Source organism: Dermacentor variabilis, chromosome 1, assembly GCF_050947875.1.
Source record: "Dermacentor variabilis isolate Ectoservices chromosome 1, ASM5094787v1, whole genome shotgun sequence".
NCBI classification, from domain to species: domain Eukaryota; kingdom Metazoa; phylum Arthropoda; class Arachnida; order Ixodida; family Ixodidae; genus Dermacentor; species Dermacentor variabilis.
This window is the reverse complement of record NC_134568.1, coordinates 186,606,415-186,623,832: the sequence shown is the minus strand read 5'-3', so window position 1 is coordinate 186,623,832 and position 17,418 is coordinate 186,606,415. Positions and strand designations below refer to the sequence as shown.

The 17,418-nt window shown below is 44.9% G+C and overlaps 2 protein-coding genes across 3 annotated transcripts in view; one reads left to right on the top strand and one right to left on the bottom strand.

The window, feature by feature from the left end:
- LOC142589701 (uncharacterized) overlaps positions 1–8,874 on the top strand; it is a 118,305-nt gene extending 109,431 nt beyond the window's left edge. The window contains exon 9 of the mRNA XM_075701252.1: positions 8,810–8,874. The gene's annotated coding sequence lies outside the window, so the exon portion shown is untranslated. The remainder of the gene's footprint in view (positions 1–8,809) is intronic.
- The window catches only part of LOC142589684 (RAB11-binding protein RELCH homolog), a 210,697-nt gene that overhangs the window by 35,087 nt on the left and 158,192 nt on the right, over positions 1–17,418 (bottom strand). For both annotated transcript variants that reach the window (XR_012829913.1, XM_075701229.1), the window contains exons 21-22: positions 17,184–17,300; positions 8,798–8,945 (exon numbers count right to left, since the gene is read on the bottom strand). Coding sequence is in view for 1 of the 2 variants with exons in the window: in XM_075701229.1 (XP_075557344.1) it covers positions 8,798–8,945; positions 17,184–17,300 (265 nt within the window). In the remaining variant the exon portion in view is untranslated. The remainder of the gene's footprint in view (positions 1–8,797; positions 8,946–17,183; positions 17,301–17,418) is intronic.

Genomic DNA, 17,418 nt, shown 5'->3' with positions numbered 1-17,418 from the left:
CGCAGTTTCTCCGCTTTCCCCAGTATCAACAAGGGAAGCTTGCCCTCGCCTGTTGCATTGGCACCAAACAGCATCGTGACACACTCCTTGCACTATTTTCCTCCGGATGACGATCCACCAGTGGTAGTGAACATGCAATTCAGTAGCATCTTGTAGAAAAATGCAGCCTTATCTAGGTTGTAGATGTCTTTGTCTTCATACTTTTCAAGTAGAACTTGGAGCCGATGTTGGCGCAATAGATCTACAGTGTCACTGTTTACAGCTGCGCTTTTGCCAGCGATTGACTTCGAGGTCAAACTGTGTCGTTTCTTGAACCGCTGAAGCCAGCCATTGCTGCACTTGAAATCTTTATGGCCCGTTTGGAGGGCGAGAGAGCTTGGGCTTTTGCAGTAAGTGCAGGTCCATGTACGGGGAGATTTGCACTCCTGGTGTTCTTCAGCCACTGTAGAAGTGCACCCTCCAATTCGGAGTACTCTCTTTGCCGAGAAGCTCTTTTCAAAGCCATCCAGCACAGCTTCCTTCTTTTTCAATACAGTTGATAAAGTAGACAGAGGCATGCCGAATTCCTTCGTGATGTCAGTTTTCTGCCGGCTGCCTTTTTCCACTTTTTTTATCAGCAGAACTTTCTGCTCCAAAGTCGGACACTTTCGCCCGGAGACTGATGGAGCTATTTATCACTGTTGACCACAAAAGCACATGCGAGGCACACCAACGAAGCACTCCAAATAATGCACACAATCACATGGCCTGCAGCCTGGATCCAAACGCTAAACATGGCAGGCGACGCAGAAAGCAGAAGCTTCAAAAAGTCACCGGGCCTCTCGCTTTCCTCATCAGTGCGTACTGGTGATGGTGACGGTTGCAATGGCAAGTTTGGCATCGGCTTCGCATGTAGCAGAAGAAAGGCGATCGGAGTTGTGGAGACTAAGAAGCAGGAACCGCGAAAGGGCACACGTTGGTGGAAGATTGTGCTCGGGAGGACAGGCCGGAAGAGGGCAGCTTTGGAAGAGCAGCGAGGAGCCCGGGAGTTGACATGAAGGTGAGTGAGAGGAGTGACTGGCGTCCAGACGGCTTGCAGGCTGGAGAGCGAATGAGGAGGGGAAGGCAGTGGCCGCTTTTATAGGGGTGTGCAGAGGTCACGAAACACTACGAGAGTATCACGCTGGAAAGTGCTGCAAATGCCGAGGCTCGAGACTGAGGTTGTGTTTGTTGGGCTCAAAAAATGATTAGCCGCTAATTGTGGCTATGCAGTACGATCGTGAAAACTGAACGGTTTTGCAGTAGGGACTTTGCATGATCAATGGGCAATTTTTTTCGACATGCCGCTTGCCGCTTGACACTTGCCGACATGACACTAATGCCACTGTTGCTTGTGCAGGTACCTTTGGTCCTTGTCTCGGCAGTTCATCTCGAAGCAGCGGAACACAGGGCATGGCCTTTTTTGTCCGAGCCCTGGGTAACGTCTGCAATATCTCGACTATCGTCCACCCATGTGCATGAATCATCATCTGCCGTTGGCAGCATCCGTGGTGCGAATGGCGGATGGATCAGCGAGGACCAACTAATCGACTTCGACAAACAGGACCTACGTGATGCCGATCAAGCCTATATAGACACTCCGCACGATGGCTTCGTGGAATTTGGAGCCGGCACACTTGCCAACATGCCGCTAATGCCACTGTTGCTGATACAAGTACCTTTGGTCCTTGTTTCGGCGGTTCGTCTCGAAGCAGCAGAACACGGGGCATGGCCTTTTTCGTCCGAGCCCTGGGTAACGTCTGCAATATCTCGGCTATCGTCCACCCGTGTGCATTAATCATCATCTGCCGTTGGCAACATGCGTGGTGTGAATGGCGGATGGATCAGCGAGGACCAACCAATTGACTTCGACAAACAGGACCTACGTGATGCCGATCAAGCCTATATAGACACTCCGCACGATGGCTTCGTGGGATTTGGAGCCGGCACACTTGCTGACATTACGCTAATGCCACTATTGCTGTTGCAGGTTAGTCATTACTATCCATCTGAATCGCAGAAGCTAGTGGGTGCGTTGTTGGCTCCTCCCACAATGCCAAGTGTTTGAAACAAAAATCGCGGATGCAGCATGCACAGATTGCATCTGAAGAGATTCCGTTTATTTTCCAACAGAGTGCTCTACTTGATTTTGTTGTTAATACTCACAGGGGATGTTGAACTAAATGCCGGGCCTACTAACACACCGGAGATGGAACTGCTGTAATGTTTGCACAGTGGGCAGGAAACTTTAATTTCAAAGTTAAACAGCGTCGAGGCCAGGTTCAAAAGGAATGAGAACATGCTGATGGAAGTGAAAAATAATCTTAGCCAAACTCAGAACTAGATAAAGGGCGTCAGTATGATTGTTACAGAACAGGCAGCTATAATATGGCATCTCATGCAACAGGTAAAAGATTTGCAGAAGAAAACAAATGACCTAGAGAACAGAAGTCGCCGGAAAAATCTTGTTTTCTATGGTGTTGAAGATAAACCATCAGAATCATGGAATGAATCCAAAGCTATGGTAAAGAATATTTGTAAAACGAGCCTTGGAATTGAACTCAGGTCTCTGGAAAGAGCACACCGCTTAAAACAAAATAACGAAAATAAAAAAGGCAGATTATTGTTAAATTTTCCTTGTACAATGAGCGTCACGTGGTGCTTCTTAATGCTAAAAAATTTAAGGGTTCGCAGTACAGTGTAGGTTAAGATTACTCACGTGAAACAAGAAGTACTAGGAAGAAGTTATGGGAATACGCTAAGGCAAAAAGAGAAGATAAGAACAATAAAGTGAAACTGAATTTTGACAAACTGGTTATTAACGGCAGGGCTTTCAAGTGGGATGAAGACAAAGAAGACGTCGTCCCACGTAGGCAGTGACAGACAAAAAAGAAAAGCAGAAGTACCAAAGTCGAGACCTCGTTGCTGTCATTGTGAACTGCCGAAGCATAGTTAACAAAACAGCCTAGCTTTCTGGGTTGATAGAAAGTGTTGACGCTGACATAGTCCTTGGCACCAAATCTTGGTTAAAGCCTTCAATTGCTGAAAGTCAGGTGTTTCCAGAAAACTACGTTGTCTATCGCAAAGATAGCCCCACTGCAGGTGGGGGTGTCTTTTTGCTTGTTCATTCATCATTACAGTCTTCAGCAATTGATTATGAGTGCAATGCACTGGAGTCTGTACGGTGCATGATAGTCCTATCTGATAATTTCACGTTCACTGTTGGAGTGGTTTATCGCTCGCCCAGCTCAGATATTAGCACAGTGCAAACATTATATGAAATTCTCACCGAGGCGTCAGCTCAGACGATGCTTCTTGGGGGTGATTTTAATCTGCCTGGGTTATCTTGGTGCAATGATATATGTATAAGCTCAGCAAGCGCATGAACCTTGCGATGAAAAATATCGTGGACACGTTTGGTCTGACGCAGTACGTTACCGATCCTACTCGCAATGATGCTGTGTTAGACTTACTGTTTTGTAACTCGCCGGATTTCATAAGAAATATGACTGTCATTCTGGGAATTAGCGACCATCTTGCTGTTGTTGCCAGTATACGAAAACAAAAAAACCGTGCGAAGTTATCTACGAGTAGAAGGATCTATTTTTATGAGAAGGGTGACTACGATGCAATTTCTAAAAAAATTCGTAATTTCTTTTCTGTTTTCGAGTGCTCATCTGAGGAGCGTAATGTCCATGATATGTGGGACAATTTCAAGAATATGTTACTCGAGCTGGTAAGTACACATATCCCCAATGTTGATTCTTCACAGCTTAAAAAGCACAAACAGCCATGGGTAACAAGACATATACTAAAGCTTATCATAAAAGGATGAGGGCATTTAACACATTCAAGAAAAGCAAATCACCTGCTCATTTTGCAAAACTACATATGATTACACGCGAATATAAGCTAAAGATAGGAAAAGCTAAAGATGACTACTTCACCGAGCTAAGCAACAAAATTAAATCAAACCCTAAAATGTTTTGGAAGTACTCAAAACAGTGTGGTTCAGAATCCTTTGGAATACAGGTGTTAAATTATAATGGTAAGATAATTACGTAAGACAGGGATAAAGCTGTGTGCCTAAACAACTTTTTTCATTCAGTATTCCTACCCGGCCACACCTGTCATATTCATCCACCTACAATGAATATTTCGCCTGTGCTTCCTGTTGAGCTTAGTGTTAATGGAATAGAAAAACTATTGAAGGATGTTGATGAGAGTAAATCTAGTGGTCCGGATGGAATTTCCTAACGTGTACTCAAACGTTGCGCGGGGCCAATTTCTATGTGCCTTTATTCAATTTTTGAAAAATATTTATCGACAGATATTTTACCACAACTGGAAAATTGTGCACGTTGGGTTCCGATACATAAAGGTGGGTCCAAGAAAGACGTTGGTAACTATAGGCCAATATCACTTATGTCTATCCAGTGTAAAATACTTGAACATATCTTATATAAAGAAATAATAAATCATTTAAATGAGCATACGGTACTAATTAACGAGCAGCATAGATTTCGTAGGGGACTGTCTTGCACAACTGGTTGAGTTTTATCATGACATAATATTGAGCGTAGATGCAGGAGGACAGGTTGACTGTGTGTTCCTGGATTTTCAGAAAGCCTTGGACACGGTATCATATTCACTCTTATTATTTAAGCTTAATACCCTAAACATTGATGCAACTGTTCTTAATGTATTGAATGTTACCTTTCCCAAAGAAGGCAATGTGTAATACTCAATGGAAAATGCTCTGAATATGCAGATGTTACGTCAGGAGTCCCACAGGGCTCTGTTCTGCGTTCGCTATTATTTTTAATCTGTATTAATAATATTTCTGCCAGAATTTCATCTTCTATTCGCTTGCTGGCGGAAGACTGTGTTGTGTACAAAAAAATTGCCCATCACAATAATACAATTGAACTTCAGAACGACTTACCACTTATTCCTGACTGGCGTACTAAATAGAAAATGACTCTGAACATAGCAAAGTGTGCACAGCTCTCATTTACTAAAAAGAAGAAACCAATTCAGTCACGGTATAATCTGAACAATATACTATTGAAGCAAGGCAGTACGTATAAGTATCTAGGTGTGCTACTGTCATCTGAATGTTCGTGGAAACCTGAGGCAGACAGTATCATAGCCAAAGCTGGCTGGTAAAGCTTTGCATTTCATTCAGAGAAACCTGCGATGTTCACATGCGAATTTAAAACGTATGGCATATACAACTTGTGTTCGACCAATCTTAGAATATGGCTGTGTTGTGTGGGACCCCCCCGAGGTAACTTTCATTGCTGCTCTAGAACAAATACAAGACCATGCTGCCAGGTTCGTCTCGGGGCGGTACAGAAGGAGGGACAGCTGCACTGCAATGAAGGCTGAGCTAAGATGGGAATCTTTTTCTGCCTGCCGCAATAAACTGAGATTAAAATTTGTATATTCGATTTACTATAATAAGCTGGAATTAATAGGGAAATTTACCTAAGGAAACCTCATTACATTTCAAAACGAACTGATCATAGTTGCAAAATCATCGAGTACCCTGCCAACTCATTTTTTGTTTGAACAATTAAACAGTGGAATAGGCTGACTAAAAAACAAGTGCATTGTGTGAATGAAGATGTATTTTATTTCATGTTGTAAACCCCCCCCCCCCCCCCTGCTGCAATGCCTTTGGGCACTGCGGGGTAATTGATGAATAAAGAATAAAGGTGTGCAGCCGTGAAGTTTGCAAAACGAGAGTTTTCAGCGCACTGTTGTCGACGAAACTATGCTAATTGTATGGTTCGAGGGTCAATGCTCACGCACTATCGCATCTGCGCAATTGACCAATATCTAGGAACAAAATTCACTGACCCTACCATGCATTTAGATTGTTTGTCTAAAGTCAGATGGCGCGAATCGAGCATGACCGGCTCGAGAAAGCTGCCAGGTAAACACCAGCTTGCATTGACCCGCCATGTTGACAGCCTGACTTGCCCCTGGCGACAAAAATTTTTCAGGTTTTGGCAAGTTATCAGTCAATTTGCATCGTCAAAAGTGCGACGAAGCTAGGGGCGGTGTTTTATTTCGACGCAGGCCAATTATGGCGAGCGGCGAGCAAATTCCTAGACCAGCTTCCCAAAGTCGTTTCCCCGATTTGTTAACGTAGCTCCTCGCGCCAAACATGGCACTTAGAATTAGAGAGACACTTCTTTTGTGCTTTTTAGCACACTTCAGTGCCAAAAGTGCTCTTTAGAGCGGGAAAACTTTGCTCATCAAGTGCACCCCATGGAATGCTACGGCGCAAGTCTGCCTGCGGTCTTTTGACCACTTTTCAGTATCCAAGAGGCCGTAGTTTTCTGGCATCACAAGGCGTCAGGAAAACCTTATTTATGTATGGATTCTATCACGGAAGACACCAGCGATGCCAATTCTGGCCAAGATTAATTGTTCGGGTGCACTGCACCATGGAACTTGACAGCTTCCGTTGGCTCTGCAGTAAACAGCTGGGAGCACTCAGCACTCACTTGGTACTCATTGCTAGGCGGTCATCGGCCGTGGGTTTGGCACTTTTGTGCACCTGTTCTGTGCCTGTATGAGACTAATTCGTCGGCGGTATTAATTTGCCACTGCATGCCCAAAAGGGTCGCTGCCGCTCGGCGGCGGCAATGACTTCGCTCACCACTTCACTCTAAGCGGGCCAAGCTCTTCGTGCGCTTCGAGTAATGCAGCTTAAAATGCATGCGTTTGGGCCGGGACCAGAAGAAATTTCGAATAAAGCGATATTTCGGGTAAAGCAATTTTATTATAGTGAGGGATAACTGTACTACGGTGCCTTTGCAGTAAAGGAGACTACAAATTTTAATGGAGCCCACCGTGCTGGCTTAGTGGCTATAATGCTGCGCTGCTAAGCATGAGATTGCGGGATCAAATTCTGGCCACCGAGGCCACATTTAGATGGCAGCGGAATGCAAGAACTCCTGTGTGCCATGAATTGGATACACATTTAAGAACTCCAAGTGGTCAAAATTACACTAAAAAAAAGTTTACACCCTTTGGGTTGTATTTTTTCCCCGAACAATAATCATCATCTGTCTTGCCCGCATTTCTTTTCTTTAACGCTGCGAGCCCAGTACTTCCTAGTCATGAACGGCTAGCACGTTATCAGTTTGACATAGCATTCCCGACAGGAAAGTAGCAAGCACCGAGTTTTCAAGAGAGGAAATGCAAGCAAGGCAGATGACGATTATTGTTTGGGGACAAGATAAGCCCCAAAGGGTGTAAACTTTTTTTAGAGTGTAGTCCTGTGTCCCTCACTACAGCCTGCCTCGTAATCAAAATTTTAATTTTTTAGGTTTTAACAGAACATGGCTCTTGCTTAACATTTTCAATGAACATGCACAACACATGAAGAATGCAATTATATTTGGCAATTATTGCTTTACGTGCTGATACGCAGAGCACACAAATGCAAAAACAGCCAGCCATGCTAACAGCATTTTCGTTGATTAGCTGAGATGACATCAGCTGTATCTTTCTTATGTTTGTGTCTTTGAAGGAGTAATTGCTCACTCACCGTATAGCAGTTAAAGAGATCTCAACTCATAGACTCATGTGAGTGGTTTGTTTCAATTATCCAGACAATAAATAAAATAAGTAAACACAAGCAGATACAAAATTCAGAAGGCTGGCATAATTTCCACTGTTTGTGCTTAGCCTAGCAGATGCTTGTAGTTTATTGATAAAGTTCTCTAGGTGTGAGCTGATCTGTACACTGGAGAGGATGCCCCAGAATGTTTGCACGAGATATAGCATGTGCCTTTTCATTTCCTTCAATGTTAAAGTGGCTAGGTACCAACTCCAGAGTATGAGGTATTGAGCTATTTCTCATATATTGATGTAGTGTGTCGTGTATGGAGTTAGGCAGGTTTCCCATGAGGAAAGCTTGACATGCTGCTTGACTAGGTTGTTGTAATTGCATTATGGTGAGCATGATTGCTTCTGTTATCAACAGAACTTGCTTTGTTGATTGGGTTTTGGTAGGTCTGTGCAGGCTTTGATTGTATTGTCCTAGGGTGTTAATGTCACTGTGCCTTGCATTCCACAGCCAATTTGGCTACATTAATGGAGGTTGTCATGGCCCCTGGGCTCACCACACCAGAAGAAGCACACAAACCTCAATCAAGAGAAATCACCATTAACATCAGACCTGCCTCTCCATCTCCTGCCATTTTTTGCAGCGACCCAAACATGCAGTAGCCCTGGACAAAGGGCCAGAGGCCAATTAATGATTTTCTCCCTCTCTTCACAAAGAAAGCAATGCCACCACCTGCATCCAACTTTTCTTAGCTGCATTCGTGTTGTGATCACTTACTCAGCACATGAAGTTTCTGTGGCAGGCGGGAAGACATAACATAGATCATGGCATACTGGCACGACCAGCAAGTGAAGGGAAAAAGTGATATTTTGGCATGCAGATGAGAAAGAATGAAAAAATGCAGAAAATCAATGGTGCACATATTTTGCACTGCTACGTACTGCCTCCAATGGCCATGATGTGCACTTGCACTGGGTAAGTGTATGCATGGCAGAGAGAATGCAGCAGTGAATGTGCTGTTGCACTTTTATAATCACTTCAAGACACTCCAAAGAAGTTTTGCAATATTTTTTAAATAAGTTGCAAAATGCCATGAATATAAGGGGGTCTCCCTTGAAGAACTTCTTTTTGCAAGAATTTCTCCAATGTGCTTTGTATCAGTGGAGATAGAAGGATTAGAAAAGTTCTCACCTTTCTCTGCAGCAGTCCAATTTGGCTTCAAAATCAGCAATCATGGCTGAAACTGCTGACTCATGGCAAGGTGCAACTTGTCTTGCATCTTCCAACAAACATCTTAAGCCTGGTAAGAATGCATCCGAGATTGCATGTTCTGAAATGTCTGGTACGTGTAATTAAGGTCATCAGGCAACAATTTCCTAGACGGACGGAAATTACCTAATACTGTGTCAATTTAAGTGGATCCAAATTTTATACAATTGCAACAAACAGCAATGGTAATCCATTGCTTTGTAGTGGTGACTGAGCATGACTTTACAATCACTCCTTGACACAGTTCTACGGAAAACTTTTTGCCAGCTTCAGTACTATTACACTTAATGTAATACTATAACTAAATGAGCATACAGAAGTTTTTGTGCACCTTGAACAGAATAATTACACTATAGTCAGTCACAAAATAGCAGTTCAGCAACAAATGCACCTCAAAAGGAATATGCATACACATGCAAGCCATTCACCTTTTTTGTTACTCCCTCTTATTCCTTCTTCTTGTGGCCCATATCCTTAGTTTCATTTCTGTCCAGCAATATGGCTGCACTAGGGAGTGTGTTCTATATTAGAGGTACAAAATATAACAGTGGCTAGCAATAAACTATGTAGAAAATATAACAGTGGCTAGCAATATGAAGTGAAAAGGGAGAGCAGAGCAATAAAATACCGTGAAAGATGATGCAAATGCAAAACTGGAAATGAAAGGAACAATATAACAGCACAATAGTGCACAAAGTCCACAAGGGCATGAAAAAAAAGAATTGGGACTATGATTTTTGAACCAAACTATTAGACCACAGAAGCTGTGGCTGGTGAGCACTGCAGGGACAGTGAAAGTAATCACAACAAGATGTGCAAGTAGCATGAGGTTGACAAGCATGGCCACAGCATGCCTTGCTCGCTTTGACAGCCCTTCACCATCAGGCGGAGTGCTATCGTCACTGCACCAGCTTCATTCAACACTTCCGCTCTGCCACATGTTGTGAGTGAACGTCTGAAACAGCGCTCAAGTTGCTGCTTCCCAATGCCACATGTTGAAATTGATTAATGCATCGAAGGCTACTAGGTTATCATTGCATTGTAGCTTGTTCCCATGTGTATTGTGTATTGCTGTTGGCTATTGTATATGTTTATAATGCTTGGGGATGCCTTATTGATTTGTTTTGCTGTTTGTCATATACATAGTTTTATCTTGTGAGCTACTGTCTTGTTTCTTTTTTTTTTCTTTCTGCACAGGGGCAATCCCCAGTGTTGTGCCATAATATTATCTCCCGTTAAAGAAGTTTCTCACAAAATAACCAACTGAGTTTTTGGATCAAGCATGTTTTAGAAAGCAGAATTAAATTTTGTTGTTTGTGTGGAAATGTGAGTAGGTTCTTTGGAAGTGATGTTAGAATAATCCCTTCCATGGTCCCTCTCTATAAAGTACCCTATATGTGCATGCATATGCTTGTGCTGTGAATGCAACTGTCATGCATTATCTATTTACTGCTGAACCACTGCAGCATTTGCTCTTCATGCCTGTGCAAGCTGTAATGGAGCTATATTTAGGAATGTGGAGGGGCAACAAGTAGGTGAAGCATGCTTTTGTGAACAAAAACAGCACAGTTTCTTTTATAAATACCATGTACCAGCTCGTTAGCCCCCCCCCCACCTAAAAAATTTAATAATATATATAGAGAGAGAGATATGATAATAATAAAAAGAAAACTGTCAAGAAATGTAAAATGATAAAATTATTGCTAATATTTTAAAAAATATATGCAGCAGTTCAAAATAGATTGGCAAGAACACCTCTGCTTATAGTTTCACAAAAAGAAGCGTCAGATGTTGGTTTGTTCTTAAATAGTAAAACTAATCCATCACACCATTTTTTAAACCAGTCGTGCAGGGAGGACTCACAGATACTATGCCCTGTTTCCTGCATAGCAGGCAACGCTACAAAGACACCTCTTCTCTACTCGCATTCGTGAGAAAGATATAGCATGTCACACATGAAACAAAAATATTATATAGCTGCGCATCATATAAATCAATGTAAAATTAGGTGGCACACTTTTATACCGCAAAATATGATATACTAATTATAACATGGAAGGCATTTCACATATGAACATATTTACCTATAACGAGCAGATTGATACGTTTTGCGACCAGCAGATACTGCACGCTGCTTATGCCTGTGATATAGACATTGTACGTCGCATACTGGAAGCACAAAGGTGTACAAATAATATGTGATCTGATGCAACTTTATGTCCACAAGTTGCAGTATGTGAAGTAGTTATCCTGCAGAAAGCATTGCAAATTGTCGTAATTTGAAAAACACTTACAGTAACATTTTTTGCATGTTTTATTGTTTATTGTGTAATGATGTTTAATTAAAGGTGAGAAGCAGCAGATAAACAGCAGCCTAGCAGCAGCGAACAGCCTGAGCTCTCTTGCCAATCACAGCACGGGTCGTCGTCGTCGTCTCCGAGCTGCTATCGGAAACACGAGGCACATCTGCTTCCTTACATTGGCCCCGGTGTGAAACAGAGTCATCCTGGCGACTAAGGAAGCAGAGAAGATGAGGGGGTCAAAATAAGGTTTCAGCCGGCTAACATGCACTGTCTCGCGACCTCGACAACGAAGGTCCGGCAATGGTGTGACAGGTTCAACGATATAGTTCACGGGGGAGGAGGCATCGATGATCAGGTACGGACCGTGGTAATGCAGTAGTAGTTTAGAAGAAAGGCCAGGCATGTAAGGCGGTATCCATAGCCAAACAAGGAAACCAGCAGGGAAGGTGGGCATGGCCTGATGACTGTTGCATCTTGTCTTCTGACGCCCCTGATCCTCGCTGGTCAACGAACAAGCCAGCTGGCAGCAATCTTCAGCGTATCAGGCGACTTCTGAAATAGTTGTGTACTCGGAAGCATCAGGTCGGTAGGGCAGGATAGTATCCAGAGGACACGAAGGCTCATGCCCATACAAGAGAAAAAAAGGTGAAAAACCGGTGGTCGCTTGTGTCGCGGTGTTATATGCGAAAGTAACGAACGGGAGTATGGTGCGCCAATTGGTGTGGTCGGACAAGACGTGCATCCTCAACATGTCGCCCTGTGTTCGGTTGAAGCACTCCGTAAGACCATTCGTTTGGGTGTGATACACGGTCAACTTCCGGTGAATGATCTGGCACTCGTGAAGGAGGGATTGTATTGCTTCTGACAAGAAGGCACGACCCCTATCATTGAGTAGTTCTTGAGGAGCACTGTGGCAAAGGACAAAGTTGGGAAGAATTAACATCGCAACGTCGTGAGCAGTCGTGGCGAGAAGAGCCACGGTCTCGGTGTAGCGCATCAGGTGATCGACGCCAACAATAATCCAGTGGTTTCCACATCCGCTGTATGGGAGCGAGTCATAGAGGTCAATGCCTACGTGATCGAACGGTCGAGCAGGGTACAGTAGCGGTTTTAGTGGGCTAGTAGAGCACACTGGGGGAGTTTTGCTTTGTTGGCAGGCAGTGCATGATCGAATGTACCGTTGCACAAACTGATACATTCCATGCCAGTAATATCGTTGACGCAGCCTCGCGAAGGTTTTTAGGACACCAGTGTGGGCGCTTTGAGGGTCAGCATGGAAGTACGTGCACATATCAGAGCACATGTGACGAGGGATAGCCAGAAGCCATTTCCGACAGTCAGGCATATAGTTGCGGCCGTAGAGGGTGTTGTCTCGCACGGCAAAGTAGGCTGCTTGATGGCGTATCATCGGCTTTGAAGGAACAACTGATCGAGCGGCAAGGTAGTTGAGCAGCAGGGCAAGCAATGGGTGCTTGCGTTGCTCGGAGGGCATGTCAATATAGGTCAGTAGTGATGGTTCTGAGATCAGAGAAGGAATGGAAAGAGAAGCCACACCAGGTGTCATCGGCAAGCGGGAGAGCGCGTCAGCGTCGGAATGCTTTTGACCAGAGCGGTATACAACACGAATGCCATATTTTTGCAGGCGAAGCGCCCAACGGCCAAGGCGGCCCAACGAGCCTCTCAAGGAGGAGAGCCAAATGGGGCATGATATCAGTGATGATGCTGAAAGGACGGCCGTAAAGATAAGGACGAAACTTGCCCAATGTCCAAATGATAACTAAGCATTCCTTCTCTGTAACGGTGTAGTTCATCTCAGCTTTTTTAAGGGTACGGCTGGCATCAGCCACGACGTATTCTTCATTCGTGGTTCTCCGTTGGGCCAAGATCGCACCAAGGCCGACACCACTGGCATCAGTGTGAACCTCTGTTGGCGCATTTGGGTCGTAATGGCGAAGAATCAGTGGTGAAGTCAGCAACTCGTGCAACTTGTCAAAGGCTTCATCGCATGCTTATGACCACACGGAAATGCCTGTGCTTGCGGTAAGCAGCTTCATCATGGGTGCGATAATAAATGCGAATTTCTGCACGAAGCATTGAAAATAAGAGCACAGGCCTATGAAACTTCGCAGGACCTTGATAGATGTGGGCCTCGGAAAGTCGGCGACCGCACAAAGCTTGTTGGGCTCAGGAAGGATGCCATCTTTTGAGACAACATCACCCAAGACACCAAGACAGTTAATTTTCAGGCACCAAAATGGCACTTCTTGAGGTTGAGCTGTAGGCCAGCTGAAGTGAGACAGGTCAGTATGTCATGCAGACAGGGGAGATGTGTTGAAAAATCCTGTGAGAAAACAACTATGTCATCCAGGTAACAAACAAGTCTTCCACTTGTGTCCTTGAAGGAGGGTATCAATCATGCGCTCGAAGGTAGCGGGAGCATTACAGAGCCCGAAAGGCATAACGTTAAACTCGTACAGGCCATAGGGAATGATGAAAGCTGTTTTTGGGCTGTCAGGCTCAGCCGTGGGAACCTGCCAATAGCCAGAGCGGAGATCTAAAGACTAGAAGTATTTGGCACCTTGCAGACAGTCAAGAGCATCGTCGATCCGAGGCAGTGGGTAGACGTCTTTTCTTGCAATCCTGTTTAGGCAGCGATAATCAATAAAACCGAATGGTGGTGCCATCTTTATCGCGCACTAGAACGACAGGTGATGACCAAGGGCTTTGAGAAGGCTGAATGACACCGTGCTGCAGCATGTCGTCCACTTGTTTCGTGATAACACGGCGCTCTTCCACGGAAACGCGATACGCATGCTGTCACAAGGGGGCATGGGAACCAGTGTCGATAGTATGAGAGACACTTGTCGTGCGACTCAAGGATGGTTCGTTGCAGTCGAATGAAGAAACGAACTCGTTCAGTAGAGTTAAGAAGTTAAGTGCAATGAGACGTGAGACGGCGAAAGGTCTGCTGCGATAGCATTGTCGAAAACTGCTGAAAGTGGTGTTGATGACATGGAAGTTATGGCGTCCAGATGTAAACGTGTGGCACCATTGTGAACGTCAAGGTCTTCAATACACGTGACAGCTTGCACAAATCCTAAGGTCTCACCACGCAGTATGGTTACTGGACACTGGTGCGGATTACAGATGGGTATCAAAACAGATTCAGACCTAACAGTGAGAATCCCGGCCACGGCGGCCGCATTTCGATGGGGGCGAAATGCGAAAACACCTGTGTGCTTAGATTTAGGTGCACGTTAAAGAACCCCAGGTGGTCAAAATTTCCGGAGTCCTCCGCTACGGCGTGCCTCATAATCAGAAAGTGGTTTTGGCACGTAAAACCCCAAATATTATTACCTAACAGTGAGGATGGCGAATGGGAGAAATAAGTCCTTGCGGTGAGCAAGCATGTCAGATGGTGTAAATACCACAGTTGAGTCTGGCACGGCAGTACACGACAAGGTCACAAGCACCGACGTCTCCGGAGGTAGATCAGTATCATCATTAGCAAAGACATTTGAACACTAAGATCGGCACCGATCGATGGCGAGTCACATAGCGGCGAAAGGGCCACTTGAGCGTGAGGCCAATCAATGATGGCATTATGATGTGACAGGAAGTCCCAACCGAAGATGAGATCATGAGAACAGGAGGGCAACACAAAAAACTCAATGACGTACAAAACGTCTTTGACGACTACACGGGCGGTGCATACAGCTGTAGGATGAATGTGTTGCGCACTAGCACTGCAGAGTGCCATGCCAGATGGAGAGGTCGTGACTTTTTTCAGCTTGTGACAAAGATGTTCATGGAGGATGAAAACGGCAGCCCCAGTATCGATAAGCGCTTGGGTGGAGGCTGCCTCGACATGGACGTCAATGGCATTCTGTGGTGAAAATTGAGGGCTTAGAAAGTTCAATGAGCTTTCAGTTCTTGCCTCCGGGACTGCGCTAGTCAGTTTCCCTCGGCTACAGGTGGCCGACGACGCATAGGTGACAGCGACCGTTGACGTGGAGAAGGGGAACGGCGACTGCCTGAACGGCGGTCGCGATCAAAGGGTCTCAGCGGCGAACAAGCGGCATCTTGGCAGCATATCTAGGCAGCATGTTGTGATGCGTAGGGAAACTGGTCGAAGGCATCACGGTGCGAGGACATGTTACGACGACAAAAGTGTGCAATGTGACCAGCAATGCCACAGGCAAAGCAAATAGGGCTGTTGTCTGGCGTGCACCACGTGTCGACTCGACGAAGAAGCTGGGGTGACTGCCATGGAACGGGAGCAGGGGGAACCCACTGCGTTGGTGGTGAGACGGAATATGACAGTGGGAGTGGTCATGCATGGCAGCATAGTTGAGCAGCGGAGGTGTGACTCGTGATGGGTAGTCAGCATAAGAGAGCGGTACCGTCGGAGACGCGAGTAGCAGTGGGTAGTCAACATAGGAGAGCAGTGCCATCACAGGAGCTGGCGAGCGAACAGGGGTAAGTGCATCAGATATTTGGGTACGGATGGCTTGTTGCATGACCGGAGTCAGTGTTCAGGCAGGCTCCTAGCTGTGAGGGAGCAGCGACAGCTGGCGGGCCACTTCCTCGCGAATGAAATCCTTGAGCTGAAGGACGAGGAGCAGAAGGATCGGCATGGCCAGCGGCAACTGCAAAGGTAGAGACCGAGGCAGCCTGTGGGACGTTTTGGGGGGCAATGTTACATTGGCGGTGCAATTCGTCAAAACTCTGACACAGGTTGAAGAGTACGGCGACGTTGGTTGGACTCTTGGCCAGCAGCATTTGAAATGCGTCATCCTCAATACCCTTCAGAATATGGTTGATCTTCTCATCCTCCGCCGTCATTGGATTAACACGACTGCAGAGATCCAAGACATCCTCAATATAGCTGAGGAAAGTCTTGCCCGGTTGCTATGCTTGCTGGCGTGGACGCTGTTCAGTGCGTAGCTTGCGGACAGTGGGGTGGCCAAACACTTCGGCGAAATGTGTCTTGAATGTAGACCAACTTGAAATGTCAGATTCGTGATTCTTGAACTATAGATTTGCGACGTTAGCAAGGTAAAAGATGACATTCAGTTTAGACTGGTCGTCCCACTTATTGTGAGCACTTACACGTTCATAGGAGGACAGCCAGTCTTCGACGTCATGTTCTCCAGTCCCACAAAAGATGGCCGGGTCGCGCTGACAGAGAATGCCAGCGCAAGTGACAGGGGCAGCCATGGGTAAACTCGGTGCGTAGGTCACATCAATCATGGTATCAGTGGGCAACGTACGCTTGCGGAGCTCCACGGTGACTTGAGGGATTCAAGCAATCTCCACCAAATAGAATGATGTTTAATTCAAGGTGAGATGCAGCAGATAAACAGCAGCCTAGCAGCAACGAACAGCCCGAGCTCTCTTGCCAATCACAGTACGGATTGCTGTCATCATCTCAGAGCTACTATTGGTAACACAATGCATGTCTGCTTCATTACAATTGTATAATTTAGGGTGATTTACGGTTTTGTTTCTACTTTTTGCTTCTAAACTATTATGTTATTTATTGATCATTAGATAGTTCTTTGCTTTCATGTGCTTTTTATTTTGTGTCTTATTCTTTGAAACAGTTATCTACGACCCCTGCTATGACCTCTCTAGGATCTCAGTATTCATAAATAAAATACAACACAACTGCGCTTCGAAACATGTGGAGTGAGACTTCTATGACTGCACTACTTGCATAGCTTCTGCAGCATTGCCTCCTATGCCTGAAGCAGAGTATAATGAATTAGAATCAATGCAATATATTTGCACATACATGCAGTGCCAGTTCAATCAACAGATGCTAGTAAGATGCGAGTAAATTTCATACAAACATTTCATGACATACAATCTATAACTTAAGGCCTAAATTCATGAACGCTTCAAGTGGCAATACAGTTTACTACGACACAAGAAACTGCGCAGGGATAGCCAAATGAGAACAAAGAGTAATGTTCAACTATTGCACAGTTATTGAAGGATACAGGTGCAAGACAATGCACTGTAGGCTTCAAGAAGCAACTCCATGATTTCCACCCTTGATGAGTCATTTGTATTCTGATTGTTTCTCATAGCCAAGATTGCAAGGTGAGGTAAGATGACTGAAATTTTAAAAGAGACATATGAGCACACTTACTGACTGCAGACAAAAGGATCCAAAAGGCAAATCAGTCAAGCATAATTCTTGTCATTAACTCAAATACCAACAGCTCAATTTTA